Source organism: Phoca vitulina, unplaced genomic scaffold, assembly GCF_004348235.1.
Source record: "Phoca vitulina isolate PV1807 unplaced genomic scaffold, GSC_HSeal_1.0 scaffold39, whole genome shotgun sequence".
Classification (NCBI taxonomy): domain Eukaryota; kingdom Metazoa; phylum Chordata; class Mammalia; order Carnivora; family Phocidae; genus Phoca; species Phoca vitulina.
Genome location: NW_022589742.1, coordinates 1220881 through 1239204, shown reverse-complemented (window position 1 = coordinate 1239204; position 18324 = coordinate 1220881). Strand labels below are relative to the sequence as shown.

At 35.9% G+C, this 18324-nt stretch overlaps 1 protein-coding gene across 9 annotated transcripts in view; it reads left to right on the top strand.

Moving 5' to 3' along the window:
• Positions 1 to 18324, top strand: part of FMR1 (FMRP translational regulator 1) — a 38062-nt gene that overhangs the window by 11829 nt on the left and 7909 nt on the right. For 6 of the 9 annotated variants that reach the window (XM_032428270.1, XM_032428268.1, XM_032428269.1 and 3 more), the window contains exons 3-13: positions 1303 to 1396; positions 3941 to 4012; positions 4295 to 4443; positions 5551 to 5644; positions 5732 to 5848; positions 8060 to 8230; positions 8321 to 8399; positions 12280 to 12389; positions 13149 to 13283; positions 13810 to 13872; positions 16160 to 16246. In XM_032428270.1, the coding sequence (XP_032284161.1) occupies positions 1303 to 1396; positions 3941 to 4012; positions 4295 to 4443; positions 5551 to 5644; positions 5732 to 5848; positions 8060 to 8230; positions 8321 to 8399; positions 12280 to 12389; positions 13149 to 13283; positions 13810 to 13872; positions 16160 to 16246 (1171 nt within the window). The remainder of the gene's footprint in view (positions 1 to 1302; positions 1397 to 3940; positions 4013 to 4294; positions 4444 to 5550; positions 5645 to 5731; positions 5849 to 8059; positions 8231 to 8320; positions 8400 to 12279; positions 12390 to 13148; positions 13284 to 13809; positions 13873 to 16159; positions 16247 to 18324) is intronic. The other 3 variants (XM_032428272.1, XM_032428273.1, XM_032428267.1) reach the window with 1 other exon arrangement.

Below are 18324 nucleotides of genomic sequence, written 5' to 3'. Positions count from 1 at the left end.
TATCTCTGTACATTTAAGACTTAAAATAATTCTTCCTTTGGAACCCAGAAAATTATATTATGTATTATTATATGTTTTTCCAATCATATTTAGCAATGAATTTGTAACATGTTAAAAGTCATTAATTTTCAGTAAATATAAAAAGGCTTTTCTGAAGTAAAGACAGTGTTTTCTAAAGCTTCATAGTTTTCAAATGTGTATAATTCAGAGAAAGAGTTCAGTCTAATATGGGCCTAATTGGATTTCCACAAATTCTGACTTAATTACCTACCCTGCTACCTTATATATGGCTCTTCTTTGAAAAAAAAAAAAAATTATAGGCTTCCAGGTGGTTCAGTTGGTTAAGCATCCGACTCTTGGTTTCAGCTCAGGGAATCTGCTTGAGATTCTCTCCCTCCCCCTCCCCCTCCGTCTATCCCTCCTCCTCCCCACCCCCGCATGCTTGCTCTCTCTCAAATAAATAAAATCTTTTTTAAAAAATTAGCACTTTTCTCAGTAGGATTTTACTAAAGAAAGCTTTTTAGGAAAAAACCCAGAAATGACTGCTGCAGCGGTTGAATCCTCCAGTGTTTTTGCAAAGTTTGTCTTTTAATATTTTATATAATTTTGGATATAAAAGAATAATTTGGTGTTTTTCAAAATTGTTCCATATCATTTTAAATTTAAAAACATAGGCAACTTACCAAACTCCTGTAGGCCGTCTCCGTCGGGTTTCTGTGGTTTAGCAGACCCCACCAGGCCATGCTAATCAGCAGCCAGCTATCCATGGCAAGAATTGACCACCTCGTGGGATCTTAAATTTAAAGGGGGAAAAGTGAGTTGTGAATTCCTGATGTGCTGTCTGCCCCATTTTGCTTGGGAATTAGAGGGCATTTAGGACCAGTTTCTGTGGTCCTTAGAATGTGGTTAAAATTCCTTTGCAAGTAGAAGTATGGTGATGATGTTACTAACACTTACTGATACTAACATTTAATTTAAGCATCAGAGGAAATTGCTGTTGTGGCCTTGCTTAGAGGCTGAAATTACTGAAAGAAAGACTTGTTTGGAAAATTGTAATGTTGATCTATTGTGTTTAGAGGAATATTCCAAATAGAACTACAAGGCTGCTATGCTGCATGCAGACTTTGTTGAAATGTTTCAACATTGCCATTATGCCCCACTCAGCAAAACACTGTTTTAAAAGCATTTGCTTCTTTAAACTAGAAAAACAGAAGGTCACACTTAACCAAGAGTTGATGGCAGTGTGGTCATTGTTTCCATCAAACCGGAAGGCGTGTTAATTATGTGTTTGCTCATTTGCAGCTGGCAGCCAGAGAGGCAGATTCCATTCCATGATGTGAGATTCCCACCACCTGTAGGTTATAATAAAGATATAAATGAAAGTGATGAAGTTGAGGTAAGTTGCCCCTGCCCGCAAGTTACTAAGCCCTGAAGAAGTGGGAGCATTTAATTTGCCTGTGCCTTTTGTACCTCTTGTCTTGAACACTGCTTAAACTACCTTGAAAATTACAGCTGTGATGGACATGTGCTTTTGATTGAGCCATCTTAATAATGATCTAAAATACTACATGATGCTTAAATGAGGCTGCCTGAGGAGCACTAAGGGCGCATCGTTGAAAGTCACTGCTAATTTCCTTTGCCTGCTAGGAAATTCCTTTTGCCCTTTCCTTCAATCTCTGAATCTTTATTTGAATAATGTATTGTTAGCTTACAACTTTGTCTCCATTTTAAGCAAAATGGATTAGGAAAATTAGTCTTACAAAGGAGCAGAAATCATGCCTTGTAATAGAGCAGCATTCTAGAATTTCTTTAAGTAGCAGTAAATGCTTGTGGTGTATTATTAAAAACCCATCTATGAGTTTTAACATAAACACATATAAGGAAAACATCTTTTCACTGGCCATGCTGTGAACCACCTGCTCATGTGCCATTGATGTCTTTGGCCAAAAATGTGCTATAGAGATATAACACATTAACAAAAACTGTGTTTATAATTTCTCTAGCCACTGAAAACTGTTTTGGGACTTAAAGCACTTGGAGTCCGCTTTATGTTGTAATTGGTCTGTGTAGTTTCCTCTCCTTCCTCCCCTTTCACACCATTTTGAGTTGCTTCTCTTCTTTCTCCACAATGTCTTGTTAATAGTTGCAACTTCATGAATATTTGTGATATGAAGGAAGCAGCTAAGTAGACATTTATACACAGATAAGGTAAAGTGTGCTAGGTTCTTGAATTCTTATTTCCTGTGCTAGGGTACAGATGGTGCAGTGAAACACATTCTAGTCAGGGTAGCTAATATTATGGCATATGGAAAAAAAAAAGTAAGAGGATGGAAGGTGATACAGGGGCAGGAGTACTGTTCTAGAGAATACTCAGGGAAGGTCTCCGGATGTCCAGGCCTGTGTTCTTTTCTCTTTCTAAAGTGGAGTGGAATAAAGGACTATGTAATTACCAAAAATGTACTCAGTACCTACTAGGTAAAAGGGACTGGGCTTGGTGTTGTGAGGGATCCTAGTAGGAAACACAAACATTGTCTGTACTTGAGGACCTTTAGTTGTCCACTACCCCAGGAGACTACAAGCTTCCTGAAGGCAGGACAGTTTCAAGTGAGTCACATGACAGGTGGCAGCAAATGAGATGCTGTCGCTAGAGTGGCCTCGCTGTACTGCCTCACAGTGGTACATAACTGAGGTTATTGCTCTAGCTAGAACAGAGTTGAAAGGGCTTGATGGTGGCAAGAGGAAAAGGTAGGTTAAATTAAGTTGTATTAGTTACTGTATTGTATAACCAAACTTAGGTTGTGAAAGGGACACAAGACACTGGGTCTTTTGGTCTGTCTGTATCAGGAATGCTCATAATAGTGATGGATTAAGGGAACTTTTCCCCCAACTTAGTCACATGACGGGTGGGGGACCAGTGAGGTGGTGTTGCCAGGACGGCCTCACTGTATTACATGACGATTAACTGAGGTTATTTCTCTGGCTAGAGCAAAATTGAGAAGTGATGAGGGCAAGAGAGAAAGGTAGGTTAAGCTGTATTTAGTCACTGTGTTGTATGACTTTTAACTTCAATTGTAAAAGGGAGACAAGAATTGGAGCCTTGATTTACTACTCATCAGCCTTAGGCTCTGAGCTCTCTCTCCTCTCCTCCCTATGCCCCTTGTCCTCCCTGCTTTCTGCTTCTGAGTATTTCTCTCTATCTCTCCATGTATACTGTGCTCTTTTCCCATTAACCTTGATTTGCTAGTGTCTTTACAAAAGGTTCCATGCTGCACATCGTAAGTGAACTTTGACGTGGTCACCAGAGAGATCGCTTAGAATAACTGATCCAGTATATGAGAGCAGGAAGGTGGTATCCATCCAGAGGATTGCCAGCATGGAGTTGTCCATTTTAGTGGAGAGAGAAAGGAGATGGGAGACCAGAGAGTGACCAAGAAGCTGTTCATTTAGGCACCAGGAAACATGAATGCCAGGGTGGTAACCTTAGTGGGCTTGAGTGGTCAGAGGCCTCACCCATTTAGTGACCAAACAATAGGCCAGGGTCAGTAACTTCCAATCAGTTATTTACTTATTAGAGTAAAACAAAAACAAGTTTATACATTTTTAGATCTATTTTTGTAGTTGACAAAGTATCCAAGGCAAGTATGCCCAGGTTTATGAGCAATCTGCTTTACTTGAGCATTCATATACAGAGGACTGATTATTACTGATCTGAAACAAAGAAAATAGGAAGGTGCTTTGCACAGGGCTCTCCCAGGTAATCAGGTAGTTTCTGATTATGTATGTATATCTAGCTATAGGGTTGCAGTCTGCTTTAAGGCATACAACATATGGGTTTGAAAGACACCTGGCTCATTTTAAGAATTTTCTTCAATGTCTGATAATCTATAGATTTCTGAATGATGTTAATTATGAAATAATCTATGTTGTAATTTTTGTGTAGGTTTATTCCAGAGCAAATGAAAAAGAGCCTTGCTGTTGGTGGTTAGCTAAAGTGAGGATGATAAAGGGTGAGGTAGGAAACTGCATATTTAAAACTTTTTTGTACTGTTTGCCTTTTCTAAACCCAGGTATTACATTTCAGTGTGGATTTCTATTTTAAAGTAATATCTAACTTTTGAGTTATTTTATTACAATGTTTTCTCTACATGTTCAGTATGTTTTGTATGTTTTAGTTAATTGATCAAATAGAGTTTTTTCTTCCCTCTAGAGAACTTAAAAATAACTGTATAGGTATAGTTTATTGTTCTTACTTTAAAAGCTATGACCAGGAATGACTTTTATCTATTTCTCTCAGTTTTATGTGATAGAATATGCAGCATGTGATGCTACATACAATGAAATTGTCACAATTGAACGTCTACGATCGGTTAATCCCAACAAACCTGCCACGAAAGATACTTTCCATAAAATCAAACTGGACGTGCCAGAAGACTTACGACAAATGTAAGTTAGTATGCAAGAAATGCTGAGAACTTACAGGTGATATGCAATTAATTTAAAAGAATATAAATTTTAAAATAATAGATACCAGTTTTTAAATTCAATGAACTTTGGCAAAAATAGTACTACTTTTTGCAAAAGTAGTGAAAAAATGTCTAATTTAGCTTTTCCAGTTAAATAATTAGGCACTGCACTTGTCTAAACTTCATTAGCTAGATACATGGCTAGTGCACATTTGTTTTTTAAAATAAACTTTGTTCATAGAATTTTGAAATTTTAAAATCGATTAGTATAGATCTTCTGTCATAAGTCACAAATCAAATTCTAGACAATGAAGATTTTTCCATGTCTTTTTCCTTTAAGTTAATATTTTTAGATAAATATGTAATAAGTAGATTTGAAGAAGCTTCCAAAGGTTGTCTCAATCTTATAATCCTTGGTCTGGAGTAATGCTTAAAGACTTTTAGATAAGAGATTCCTTTTTAAAGGTTTCACCAAGGGGGTATAATGAGTTTGATTTGGATGTGTCACACTTTAGATAAACATTAACTTGCAATTCAAAGTACATAGAAATTCTGCTTTTTGACTGAAGAGATTGCATATGTGTGTAAGTTTTTGTGCTTTCTGATTCATATACATTTCCTTCTCTCCCTTAAATTGGTCAGCAGTTTTTCTATAGAAAAGAAGCAGCAGAACAAAATTGGGTTCCATGTAGATATCCCCAAAAGTTTTCAACAGTTGTTAAGAAAATTACTAATCATATGTAACTGAAATAAGGAAGCTTCAGAGGAGAGTGACTCTCCTAAATAATGTCTCCTTTGGCAATCTAGGACCACAAGCAATCCCTTAAGAGCATAACTAGTTTTTTCCTTTCTCTGTAATCTCAGATGTTTGATTGGGCTGAGTATTACAGAGGTGGACAGCAAAGGAACCTTTCTCTGTAATCTCAAATACTTGAGTGGGCTAAAAGTATTTTCAGGGATGTACAGCAAAGGAACTAAACCAGTATGAATTCACAATTCTACTAAGTGCAAGTCTCTGCATATACTTATGCCAGTAGTTGGCAACCATTCATCTTAACTTCACAGTGGATATTCTTTTTATTTCTAGGTGTGCCAAAGAATCGGCACATAAGGACTTTAAAAAGGCAGTTGGTGCCTTTTCTGTAACTTATGATCCAGAGAATTATCAGCTTGTCATTTTGGTGAGTGTTTTTGACTTGTCTATTTTGGTGTACTTCATTTGGAGTATTTGCTTTGATAATAATGGTGTTAATTTAAATATCCTTTAGTCTATCAATGAAGTCACCTCAAAACGAGCGCACATGCTAATTGACATGCACTTTCGGAGTCTGCGCACTAAGCTGTCTCTGATACTGAGAAATGAAGAAGCCAGTAAGCAGCTAGAGGTATGTGGCTTTCCCTAGTGCTGCTTATAAGGCTATCTAGAAATGATAACTGTGGAGTTACAAACTTGAATATGGGCAGGTTGTCCTTTATTTACTGTTTCTTAACAATTCCTTATATTTTATATTTTGAAAAATTAAATTATACAAAGCCTAATCATACTAAAGTTTTTCATGCCTAAGGTTTCAGAATTAAGCAGCAGTTGATATATATTAAGGAACTTCTGGTCAACTCACTTTTTCTAGAAGTTCATCAAAGCTATTAATAAAATGAGGCAATGCTTCTTCCATATAACATGTTATCATTTAAGTACTAGAGAGTATTTAAATATCTAATCATATTCCTTTCATTGTGTATGTTTATCTCTGTTTAAAAGGGTATAGAACTTCATTCTAATTGGTTGTCACTCTTTAAAACTCCTGTCTTCAGATTCCTGCCAGAGGCTATTTCCCTAACTTACTATTTCGTCTCTTCAGGTGCATTTTATCTACTTTTATTAATCTTCCAATAATTTCCATCACCATACATTTATTTTCATTGATAACTATCTAGTACTTCCATCCATAACCATAGAAACTAAATGGATTTTAATGTCCCAACTCAAGTGTATTACTGTCAGATTCCAGAGTTCCTTGTCATTATTCATTTCATTAGAGGGAAAACACTATGCAGTTGAAATAATAAAGAAAAAAAAAAAAGAGTTCCAAATTGCATATTAAGAGAGAAGGTAGTCAAGGCTTATAGTCTCGTAAAACCCTGTGAAACTTGCCACCTTCCCACTTGATGTGTGATTGCTGAACTCTTAGCAGGAGAGGAAACACTCATATCTCCTTTTGCTAGTTTGTTTTCCTTATGGCCATGGAGGTCTGTTTAATTGGTTTTTACTCTCATTCTTTCTTGATGTCCCTATGTTCACACATTTGTGGTTTCTTTAGCAATTCTCTCATAACTTTTAGGCCAGAACAGCCTCCTTATTTTCATTGTGAGTAGTATGGAAAAAATACTCATGCCTCTTCTTAAACATCTAATTCTTCTTAAATGATCTGTTATACCTTTGACTTACCATTTATCAGTGAATTATCAGTGAAAAGAATAGACCAGGTGAATGAACCAGGATTCAAAAAACAAGACTTCTTGAAAAGTCCTAGGAATATTTGATACATTTTGTTACTCTAATCTACAAAATGGATATTAGACTTTTTAAAATTGTTTACAGTAGTTACACTCATTCCAATTAGCAGGTATGTTGAATACTAGTTTGCATGCCTATCTTTCCTCACTACTAATATTAAAGATATCCACATATTCAGATAAGAAATTTCCATTTTTCAACATGAGCCACTAATATGTTTGGTTTTCATTAATGGCATGCTAGAACTAAACATTAAATTTTGATAATGCTGTTTAAAGAGAGCAATTATCCACAAGTTTGGGGTGTCAAGTGTAACGTAGTTCAGTCATTACTGAATATTTGAAAGAATTCATCATACTTGTGGATCCAGATCACAAGGTCTTGCAGACTCTCATACTAGGTTGCAGGTGCATATGCAAGATAAGTTGTAAATCTTTGGCATTCTATAATCATTTGATTTCATGACTGCACTAACTATTTATGATTTCATTCCTCAGGTTGGGGAGGTGGGGGAAGGAGAGTATTTTAATATCACCACTTCATCAGAGAGATGGGTATCTAGACCACAGTATCTAATGATAAGTTATATAAATGGTGCAGTTTTCAGGGAAAAAAAACTGAAAAAATATGTATATGTACTGATATCCTTTAATAAAAATGAAGTGAATACAATTTTCTGTAAAGATGGTATTTAAAATTTTTTTTTACTTAAATAACATTGAGTCTGTCAGATCCGGTGAGCTGGTTTTTATTTGGGAACCTTTGATCTGCTTCTTAATTATTACATTATTGATGTCCTTGGTTACCTAAAGCAGCCTTGCAAATAGGTTTTCAAAAGTTACCTTGGAAACTTGACAAGAATCCCTTTCTATTAACAAAAATATATCAAATAGTATAGACCTTCAGTAACCTAAAAAGTACTTAGGCTGTGGGAGGTATTTTCTAAAACCTTTTAGTTTACAATTGAAACTAATTTATAGGCCCCTGATATATAGGGTCAAGATAATTTATATGGCTGACCTAAGTACAGTTGTCTTAATAGTTGATAAAGCATATTAATCAGATGTGTGTTTCTCTTCAGAGTTCAAGGCAACTTGCCTCAAGGTTTCATGAACAATTTATCGTACGAGAAGATCTGATGGGTCTGGCAATTGGTACTCATGGTGCTAATATTCAGCAAGCTAGAAAAGTACCTGGGGTCACTGCTATTGATCTAGATGAAGATACCTGCACATTTCATATTTATGGAGAGGTAAATATTTTACTATGTAGTATTTTTCTAAAATAACAGTATTTTATATGGCTCATCTTTTGTCTTAAATCTTTTCCCCTTTGTTGTTAGGATCAGGATGCAGTGAAAAAGGCTAGAAGCTTTCTTGAATTTGCTGAAGATGTCATACAGGTTCCAAGGAACTTAGTTGGTGAGTCAGAAATTACTGTTGACATACACTACAAAAACACCAGTTAGGGAAATAGTTTAGTTAAACCAATAGAATTCCGTGTCCACCCACTTGGGGAGTCATTTAATTGAAGCTTAATCTTTGAAATACGGTCTGTTGTTACAGTATACAGAAAATATTTGATAAATATGATACTCAAAAATTAGAAGGTATACAAAAGATATTATTTTGCTAGTTCAAACCTACTAGTGCCTGGAAGGATAAATTTTGTACAGCCTCTTCAGTGTATATTTTCTATATCTTAAACATTTTTTCAAGGGACGCCTGAGTGGCTCAGTGAGTTAAGCATCCAACTCTTGATTTCAGCTCAGGTCATGATCTCAGGGTTGTGAGATCGAGGCCCCACATCGGGCTCTGTGCTCAGCGGGGAGTCTGCTTCTATCCCCCTCCCTTTGCCCTTTCCCCCACTCACACTTCTGTGCTCACTCACTCTCTCTCTCTAATAAATAAATCTTTAGGGGCACCTGAGTGGTGCAGTCAGTTAAGCATCCAACTCTTGGTTTCAGCTCAGGTGATGACCTCAGAGTTGTGGGCTCTGCACTCTGCAGAGTCTGCTTGGGATTCTCTCCCTCTGCCCTTACCCCTTGTGTATTCTCTCTCTCTCAATAAATAAATAACTCTTTTAAAAAATCAGTCTTAAACCATTTTTTCAAAATGAATGACATTTGAAGGCTTTATAATTTGGAGGATATTGGTATTTATTTGATCTTTCTGATGGGGCTATAAAATGATAGCATTCTGAATTATCTCTGAGTTGAAGATCTGAATGTAGGTTACTTAAATCTAATAAGTTGTAAGGCTAAAAGTAACTCTGAATGTCTCTGGGGCGTTGTGCAACATCAATGGTAATTCTTCATTTTGACTTTGAGTACTATTGTTTCATTACTATCATCATCACAAGTACCAGCAAATACCAGAAACTCTCTACCAATATTCTCAAATGCTGCAGATATTGTTACCAGAACATATCAAAACAAGTTGCAGTTTTGGGTTTTTTTTTTTTAATCAAGAACACTACCTATGTCTTTAATTTATACATAAAATTGGGACCTGCTGCCTATACATTTTTTATTTTCTGAACTTGATATCACAAATGATTATAAAAAGTAATGCATGCCCTTTGGAAAGTTTAAAGGACAAGAAAATAAGGACTTCTGTGCATTTTGTTCCCATAGTTTCAGTCCTGCTTAGCCTGCTTTTATTTTTTGTTGGCATAGAATTAATAAACATCTTCCTATGCCATTAAAAACACTTGGAATACTATTTTTTTCTTGAATAAAATTAGTTTAAGGATAAATACCAGTGAAATTAATGCAGAATTATTCATTCAGCTGTGTTCTACAGACAGCTAAAGAATGTGATGTTATTGAGGTAACTAGGACACAGTTGTGTGTGTAGCACTGTCATTACCTCAGGATAAGTGGGGTTTTGAATGATACTTATTTTCCTTTTATTTACAGTTTGTCAAGCAATTGCATACATTTTATAGTTAGAAAAGTTATTTTAAATTTAGAAATTCTTATATAGCCAGTAGACAGTTTTTTCAATATTATGTGTCGGATTCACTAAAGTTCATTTGGGAGATGGCATGATGCCTCTAGGGGAAAGTTCTTGGGTGTTGGAATTGGAGCTGGATTTAGATTTCAGTCCCTACCTCACTTTTTGGTAGCTATTTGACCTTGTAACTGACTCTGCCCCCTTGAATCTTATTTTCCTTACCTCTAAAAAATGTGAGTAATAGTGTCCACCTCATAGAGTTGCCGTGATAACTAAACAGGGAGATGTAGATAGAAAGGTTTAGATAGATGTACATTACCTAAGCTCTGGACATAGTAGGGGACTCTGTAAATGTTACTTCTCTTTTCTCCTCCTTATTTAGAACAATTCCATCTAGTTCAGTAGAGCAGAATTGTAGTAAGCTGTCATTGGGATTTGGAAATAACCATGTAGTGTAGAATTGCATTATCTGCTGTTAAAAATAGGTTCCACCTCTGGTCATACCTAAAGAGAAGAGGACTCTAGCAGTGACCTTTCACCAGAAAGCCTGCTGAAGTACAATCAGTCTGGGTTTTGTTTTGTTCCTAGTGAGTAAAATAAAACAAGTCTGTTATAGAGATTGTCTACTACAACACTGGGAATGTTGAGAGTTTTCAGAAAGCATTTTTGTATAATAAGAGATTTGGCAAGGCAGATCTTTAGGGAGATGTCTAATTAGTATTGCATGAGTTTTCTTTGAGTCCCACAGTATGATTTATGATCTCTATATTTTTCACAAACTCTCTTTAGCATGTACACGGATGTGTCATTCTTTTCTAAAAATTTGCTTGTTTTTCATCCACTCTGACAGTGAATTGGTTTAATTATTCAGTTAATTATAGTTAACACGTAATACATAGGATAGTTAAGATATTATCAGCAACATGTGCCAAGCTCATTTTTCTTTTTCCTGACTCATTTAGACCTTTGTTAAAATCGCATTAATTCATGAAAATACAGGTGTTACAGATTAAAAACAAACTGTGGGACAACTTCATGTAACTTCTCTCTTCCCCGCACCTCTTTTCATTTGAAGACAAGAGGAGCAGAAATAATTGACAAAAGGACCTACCTATATCAGGAGTCCTGATTTCGTGTCAGTTCTGTTCCCTGACAACTGACCAGTCAAAACAGGTTATAGGGGTGAGTGAGGCTGCCAGACATGGCAAGAGTGCCAGGGTTATGCTGATAGAAGAACCACAAGTTCCTGTTGTGAGGCTTTCCCTGGGTTCTTCTGTAGGATTGACTCAAAGCAAATTCTGACTTCCAAGTTTTTCCCCATCCCTGCCTTAGATGAGACGGTGGGACAAGCACGTGATGGTTGGCTGGTGTAAGGGTGCTTTAGGTACCTTGGGAGGGCACTTAGAAGCCAATGTAATTCACATGTAGACTTCCAGAACCAATAGTTCGTTTATTTGCAGAGTCTTGCTTTACACTAATGCATGATGATGGCTATGAAAGCAGTCATTTCCCAGTTAAAGGATATGATTGAGTTTTATAAAATGAGGGAAAGCATGACTGTTTATTACCGGTATTCGAAGTCTTTGGAGTTTTAACAGATGGTATTGAATAGTAGTTAATCTTGAACTGGTTTTAAGTTTTTTCATTGTGGTTTTGAGATATCTTAAAGTGTGATTTCTTAATCTTTTATTCTGTGACTAATAAAGATTAAGAAGTCACACTTCACATTTTAATATACTGATACAATCTATGAGTGATACACAGGAGTAATATTATGTTAACACATTGGCCTGAAAAATGTGCACTTCTTTTAGATGTATGTACAGCTGCTTAAATCCCTTTTAAACTTAGAATCTATCTTTTATAAATGTGACATATAAAATTCTAAAAATATTTACCATGGGCAAAGAAGCAGGTTTAAATCAGGTACAGACAGAACTAAAATTGTCAAATGAATAAGCGAATGTATTTTCTGTTATCTGTCCTTTTCCTTAATTCCTTTCACAGAACTTTGCAGAAAGAGTGATACATACCACGCACGGTACCAGCAAGTTTCAAGTAGACCCTTTTATGCAAAATAAGAGCCTATCTTTGAGCTTCCTTAAAAATTCAAAATTATCCCATCAGTTATTGAGATTTAAATACCTCTGATACTTGACCAAAGTAGTTTAAACAGTGACAACCTAATAAAACAGAAAGCCAAGTTAACTCTGTCTTTTTGAAAAGAGTTTCTGTTTTGGTTTTGAAATCTTAGTTTTATGTGATAGTTTACAGTGGGGTGTGCTTACTGGTTTGAGATATATGTTTTTAAAACCAAACATGAATTATTCATTTCTTGACTTAGGCAAAGTAATAGGGAAAAATGGAAAACTGATTCAGGAAATTGTGGACAAGTCAGGAGTTGTGAGGGTGAGAATTGAAGCCGAAAATGAGAAAAGTGTTCCACAAGAAGAGGTATGTTATAGTGCATGTGTTTCTGGTTTGTCTGATAAAAGTTTCTTATTGTTTTATTCAACATGTTAATATAGAGGCCTCTGAACTATGCACACGCTGGGAATGTAAAAATTCTGACCATGAGTCATGCCAGTCATTCTCGTAGCTGGAGAGTGACTTGGGACTAGTCATTTGAACGCCTTCAAATCTTATTTCTCAGTCTTTAAAATGGATGGTCATAAATTTTAAAAAGAGTATAAGGCACTTTTCAAATACTACTTAATGTTGCCGACAGAGACCAAGTTGGGACACTAGTTAGGTTTTCTGGCTTTCATCCTTTGTCTTTTTTAGTTTGTGTGTATGTATGTTTATTTTGTGTGCTTAAATTTTTATCTGGGCATAATATCTCTTCCCAGTCATTAAATTTGATAACCCTCACTTTTATCTTCATGAATATATGCTTTTTGGTAGCAACTTTTAAAGTATTTGTGTGGGTTGGGGGAGGTAAGGGTGTACTCTTCTGTACAACGATACTGTTTAAAATAAAATTCCCCCAAATTGCCATAATTTTCACACATTGTCTAGTCCTCTTTTCTTTTAGCTGATGTTAGATCTTTTGGGGGTTTTATTGCATAATATTTGCATTCTCTAATTCTGTCTGCCAAAAATGTTTATAATAATTTATATTCTTAAAATATGATCATTGATACAAAATCGGGGCTAAATACAGTCTTTTAAATTGGTCCTTTTTTCTCTTTTGTGTTTTGTGTTTTTTACAAGGAAATCATGCCACCAAATTCCCTACCTTCCAGTAACTCGAGGGTTGGACCTACTCCCTCTGAAGAAAAAAAACATATAGATATAAAGGAAAACAACACTCATTTTTCTCAGCCTAACAGTACAAAAGTCCAGAGGGTAAGAAATATTTGTCACTTTGAATTATACTAAAAGGAATTTCTTTGACCCAGATGTCACAGTTGGTGTTTTGGGTGTTTTCTCTGGTTAGGCTTATAGTCTACTCATGTTTTTTTTGTTTTTTGTTTTTTGTTTTTTTCTTTGAAATCTGATTGCTGTCTTATGAGAGATTACAAACCAAAGTGATACCTACTTCTCAGTTTACTCACAGTGACAAATATGATGGTATAAACATAAAATATGGGGTTACAATTAATGATCACGTTTTTTCTTTTGAGGGTGGTCTTTCATTTTTTCATGCTGTATCTTGAAATTTTGCAGGTTGTGGTAGCTCAAAAATGTACCTTCTGTTAGATACATTTAGTTTCTACTTAGAACCATATTTTAGAAACTGGTTTTCACTATTTGAACTAACCTAACTGTTTAGATGGGTTTAGAAGTCCTACAATGAAAGTCCTGCGTTCAGGCTTCTGTGTATCATTTGTTATAGTTAATGACATCACTTGCATTCCTTATACTGCTTTAGGTGTTAGTGGTTTCATCAATTGTAGCAGGGGAATCCCAGAAACCTGAACTCAAGGCTTGGCAGGTAGGAAAACATTCCTTGAAAAATACATTTTAATTTTATATTTTAATGTTTATTCCCCTTGTTAAGAAAGACTACAAGTGATCATCAGGGTTGGGGGATGGTGGAGGAGTGTTTTGGGGTATGTTCATCTATTGCCCTGGGGCGAAAGCTCAAGTTCCTTCCTGTTGCTTATCAGGCCTTTCTTTGATGCTCACCTGTCCAATGTCACATCTTACCATTCCCCCCCTCCCCTTTGCCTTCCAGAGTGGCTTGAACCATACTGAAGTACTTAGAGATCTCTGAACGCCATTATCTCTGTATGCATATGTTTCCTCCACCAGAGTGCTCTTTACCCTCCAACTTCCCCACCTTCCTTTGACCTTACTCCTTGTGCAGCTTGCCTTGTGTACTTGCCACGGGTCTCCTCCCATTTCCCCCTTCTGTGTTCCAGTGTGCTCATCCCTCTCAGTAGCACTTTCTACACAGACATTCACTTGTTAATCTCTTTGGCCACATCATGAGTTCCTTGAAGGCTCAGGGCCCCCTACCTGGCCCACGAGAACTATTTATGGGAAAAATGTTATGGCTTACCAGAGATTAAAAGCAAAAACTGCCATTTTATAAAGAGAAATATAACCACAAGTGGATTGGATATTCCTCTCTGCTGGGCAGCTCAGTTCTTATCCCAGTCAAGGAATCCCTTTCTCCTAGCATTCATATTGAAGGCCACCGTTGTGCTCTTGGCCCTTCTTCATTTTACTATTCTGGTCCCCTAGTGATGTGCTCAAATTAGAGTGGCACTTGGGTACAACAAAAGTTTGGATGTGGGGAAAGAGAAAATGTTTTAAAATTGTTTGGTCCAAAGTGATCAGACTAAATCTATGACATAGGGTTTTAAAGTCTATTTTGGACATACGTGATCTAGAGGGAAGAGTGTAGCATTTCATCATATGACATTTTGGGAAATAATAAGGTTTAACTGCTTTGTAACAATGTCAGTTGGGGAAAAAACAGTCAATGTTTTTGAGAAAAGGAAATCTGATTCACAGGCCTGATTATTTCCATAGTTCATATATTAGTCAATGCAAAAAAATCCGTATGAAGCCCATGGGTTTTCAGTGGCACCTGACTCTTCAGGTGGTCATTGCTACTAGGAAGCAGTGCCTTGCCTACCAGATAAAGGACATTTTACAAGCATTATTTCCTAGTTGTTCAGTTTTGTTCCCCATCAACAGCCATGTTCATGTAGAAGGGAAAAGAAAAACCCTGTTCCAGCCCCACATTTAAGATGCTGTCTCCTGAATGCAGGCAAGCAAAAGCAGCCCATCAGTAGCCACACCTATCAAATGAATGCTCTTTTTATTTAAAAGAGTGATACTTGCTAAAAGACAGCTTCTTGATTTTTCACACCTAGAAAATTATATCCTCATCAAAGCCACCGTATGGTTTTCTGTAGTCATATGTGAATATCAGTAACCATGTGTATTTCTCTATTAGCAAAATACTGACGTATTCTCGACTTCGAATGTCCTAATTGCCAGCTATTAGTTTGCACAACACCTAGGCTTCCTTAGAACTTGTGACAAGAAATTTTTTTTTTTTTCTCATTTGTACTGATGGGCTAGAAGTATAAATCTTTTAGTATACACCTTTTTAAAAATCTATCTTTATATTAAAGTAGTACCATAGGGAAAAGATCAAACTTTCCTTCTGATTCAACCTTTTATAATTTTTAGAGTGCATTATTGAAATTTATTGAAATGCTAAATTTTGTGCTCATGGACCTGCCTCTAACCCCCAAACCCCCGCACAGAATAATTAGTGCATTTTAATTTATCCTAATTCTTTTTGTGTTTTGTTTGTACTCTCTTGGTTAGCAAAACGGATTTAGTTTTTACCTCTGTGCCCTAGTATTTAACTTTGAATTTCTCTTTAAAGAATTTGATCTAGATAAAACCTGTAGTGTATGAATAAGAGTACTTTAAAGTATTCGTTTTGTGTATGCATCTCATGTCAGAGCTTGTATAATTTTGAATTACATAATTTGTGATTTTGCCAACATTTAATAGTAGCATTTAAAACATAATCTGGTACACTCAAGGGGTTGCTGTATTGATCTGTCGTTATTCACAGTAGATGTGTAAAATATGCCAACTACTTTTGTTTCCATGTATTGATTTATATTTTCAACAAACATTTGTGTACCTACTGTTTGTCAGGCCCTATGCTAGGGATTTAGTTAATTATTTGCATTTTTGTCAGATTAATCCATTATTTTATAGGATTATTGTTGCCATTTATTTTTCAGGGTATGGTACCATTTGTTTTTGTGGGAACAAAGGACAGCATTGCTAATGCCACTGTTCTTCTGGATTATCACCTGAACTATTTAAAGGTGAGAACAAGAAGAACTTTAACTTCTAATCCTTTTGTACTAAAATATAAAAACTCCACAGTCAGTCTTTCAGCAGTGAAGGTTCATTCTAGCCTGTACATTACAATGAATGACAATAGAGCAAATATTCACTTTGTTTTGCTTATTATATTCCTTCTGAAAACACAAGTCCATTTTCTATCATTATAAATTTAAGGACCAATATCCCAGTTCTCAATAAATCCCCCTATTTCCCATTATTTTTCTGTTAAACCCTTACACTCAATGTAGGTATGCCTATACATAGCTTTTTCATCCAGTTGATCCTTTCTAGCCTCTGTGAGTTTTTTCCAGGCCAAATTTTGTGTCTGTTAACACTTGCCTTTGTTTGTCCTTTTTTGTCATTTGAAATCCCAGTGTTTCCTGAAGTCCTCTGTTTAAATGTTTACCCTTTGTATTTTTCTCTATACTTTCTTATACAAAATATAAACAACTTGTGTCTTGTAGATGCTCGTTTTAGTTAGAATTTGTACAGTTATGCCTCCTCTAGATTGCAAACTGGAAATCAGGAACTAGGAGGCTACAAGGTATGGTGGAAAGAGCACTGGATTGGCAGTCCAGCAATTTGCTTCTTGTCTCTCTTCTACCATGAACTAGCTTATGTGACTTTAGGCAAGTCACTTCTCCCTATACTGGATGCTTTTTAAAATTTCTTTTAGCCAAAATATTCTATAATTCAATTAAATAAAATCTTACCCATGTCACTTTTAAAATTTCTTCTTTATATCCATATGCATCAAAATTACAAGTGACTAGTATTAAATAGGAATTTAAAAATAATCCAGCTTTCTATTTTATTTATGATCCTATCTTAATAAGAATATTTTTGCTGATTTCTTGAAAGAAATAAACAATTTTGACTTGGATGCAAATAAGGGGGGAAAAAAGTGCAATAGTTAGGCATTTCATTCTTACAGTGGTCAGTTAATAATTGAAAATGGGAAGGTTTCATCCAGCAAGGTTTGTATGGGTAGGATACCCTGTTGGTTTGCTTATTTATTTTTGTTCTAAAGTGTGTTTTATTTGTAATCTGTTGTATGTGTTTTTCTTCATATTCTTAGCTTAAATAATTATGATGACCTGGAGAGTTAGGGTTGCATTGTAATCAATCCCTTGTTCTTTTGACTAATGTTCTTTTTTTAGATCTTTTTATTTATTCTTCACAATTGAATATCTTTTTTGGTTATCAGCTGTCCTGTTGCCATTCTTTCCATCACCAGATCTTCCCTTGATTGGGCCTGGCATCTCTCACCAAAAGGTGACTGCTTTGCCCCAGTGGGATAACCTGGACTACCATTCTGTTTTGCAAGATAACACCCATTCCATGAGCTATAACTATACTCTTGGAGTAAGCTACTCAGTCTCTCCTTTGCTCAAGTCCTTTGTAAAACAGAAATTCTGGTTCAGAGCACAGATTAAATGTATCTGCCCTTTCTTTTCCAGAAGCTTCCACAACCAAGATTTTAAGAACTTAGCTTAACAGGGGCTTATCCAGTGACTGTCCATGTAGACAGTCCCTATGATGGCCGCTGCTTTACTCAAGACACCCAGTACTATTAGAGTTATGGATCCAGTTCCCTCTTAGCCAGTAAAGGAGATGTTTTATGGGTAGATTGGAAGGACAGGGGTTAGAATTGAGGCTTCATCTGGATTTGACAGAACCCAACATATCAGAAGCACTGTGTGTAAGGGTCTGTCAATGGACCCCAGGTGTATATTTTTGATCAACATTAATACTGTTCGTTGTACTTGTTCTAGCACAGTTGTAGTCTTTAAGAGGTTTCAAGGCATAATGTTAAGATCTAACTTTTTTGGTTAGCTCTTAAGTAGTTCCCCTCCCCCCTTCCCCAACATATAAGGAACAGGAGCATTTTCGGTTCCCTGAAAATAATTTTTCGTTAATGGTATAATCACATCCAAAGACCTACCATAATATATGTTCTTTGAAAGCAAAAGATGACCCAAACTCAGTGCTTCATAAATTAAGATATTAACTGGCAAATATATTTCAATTAAGATTATTTACAGTGTGTGATTTT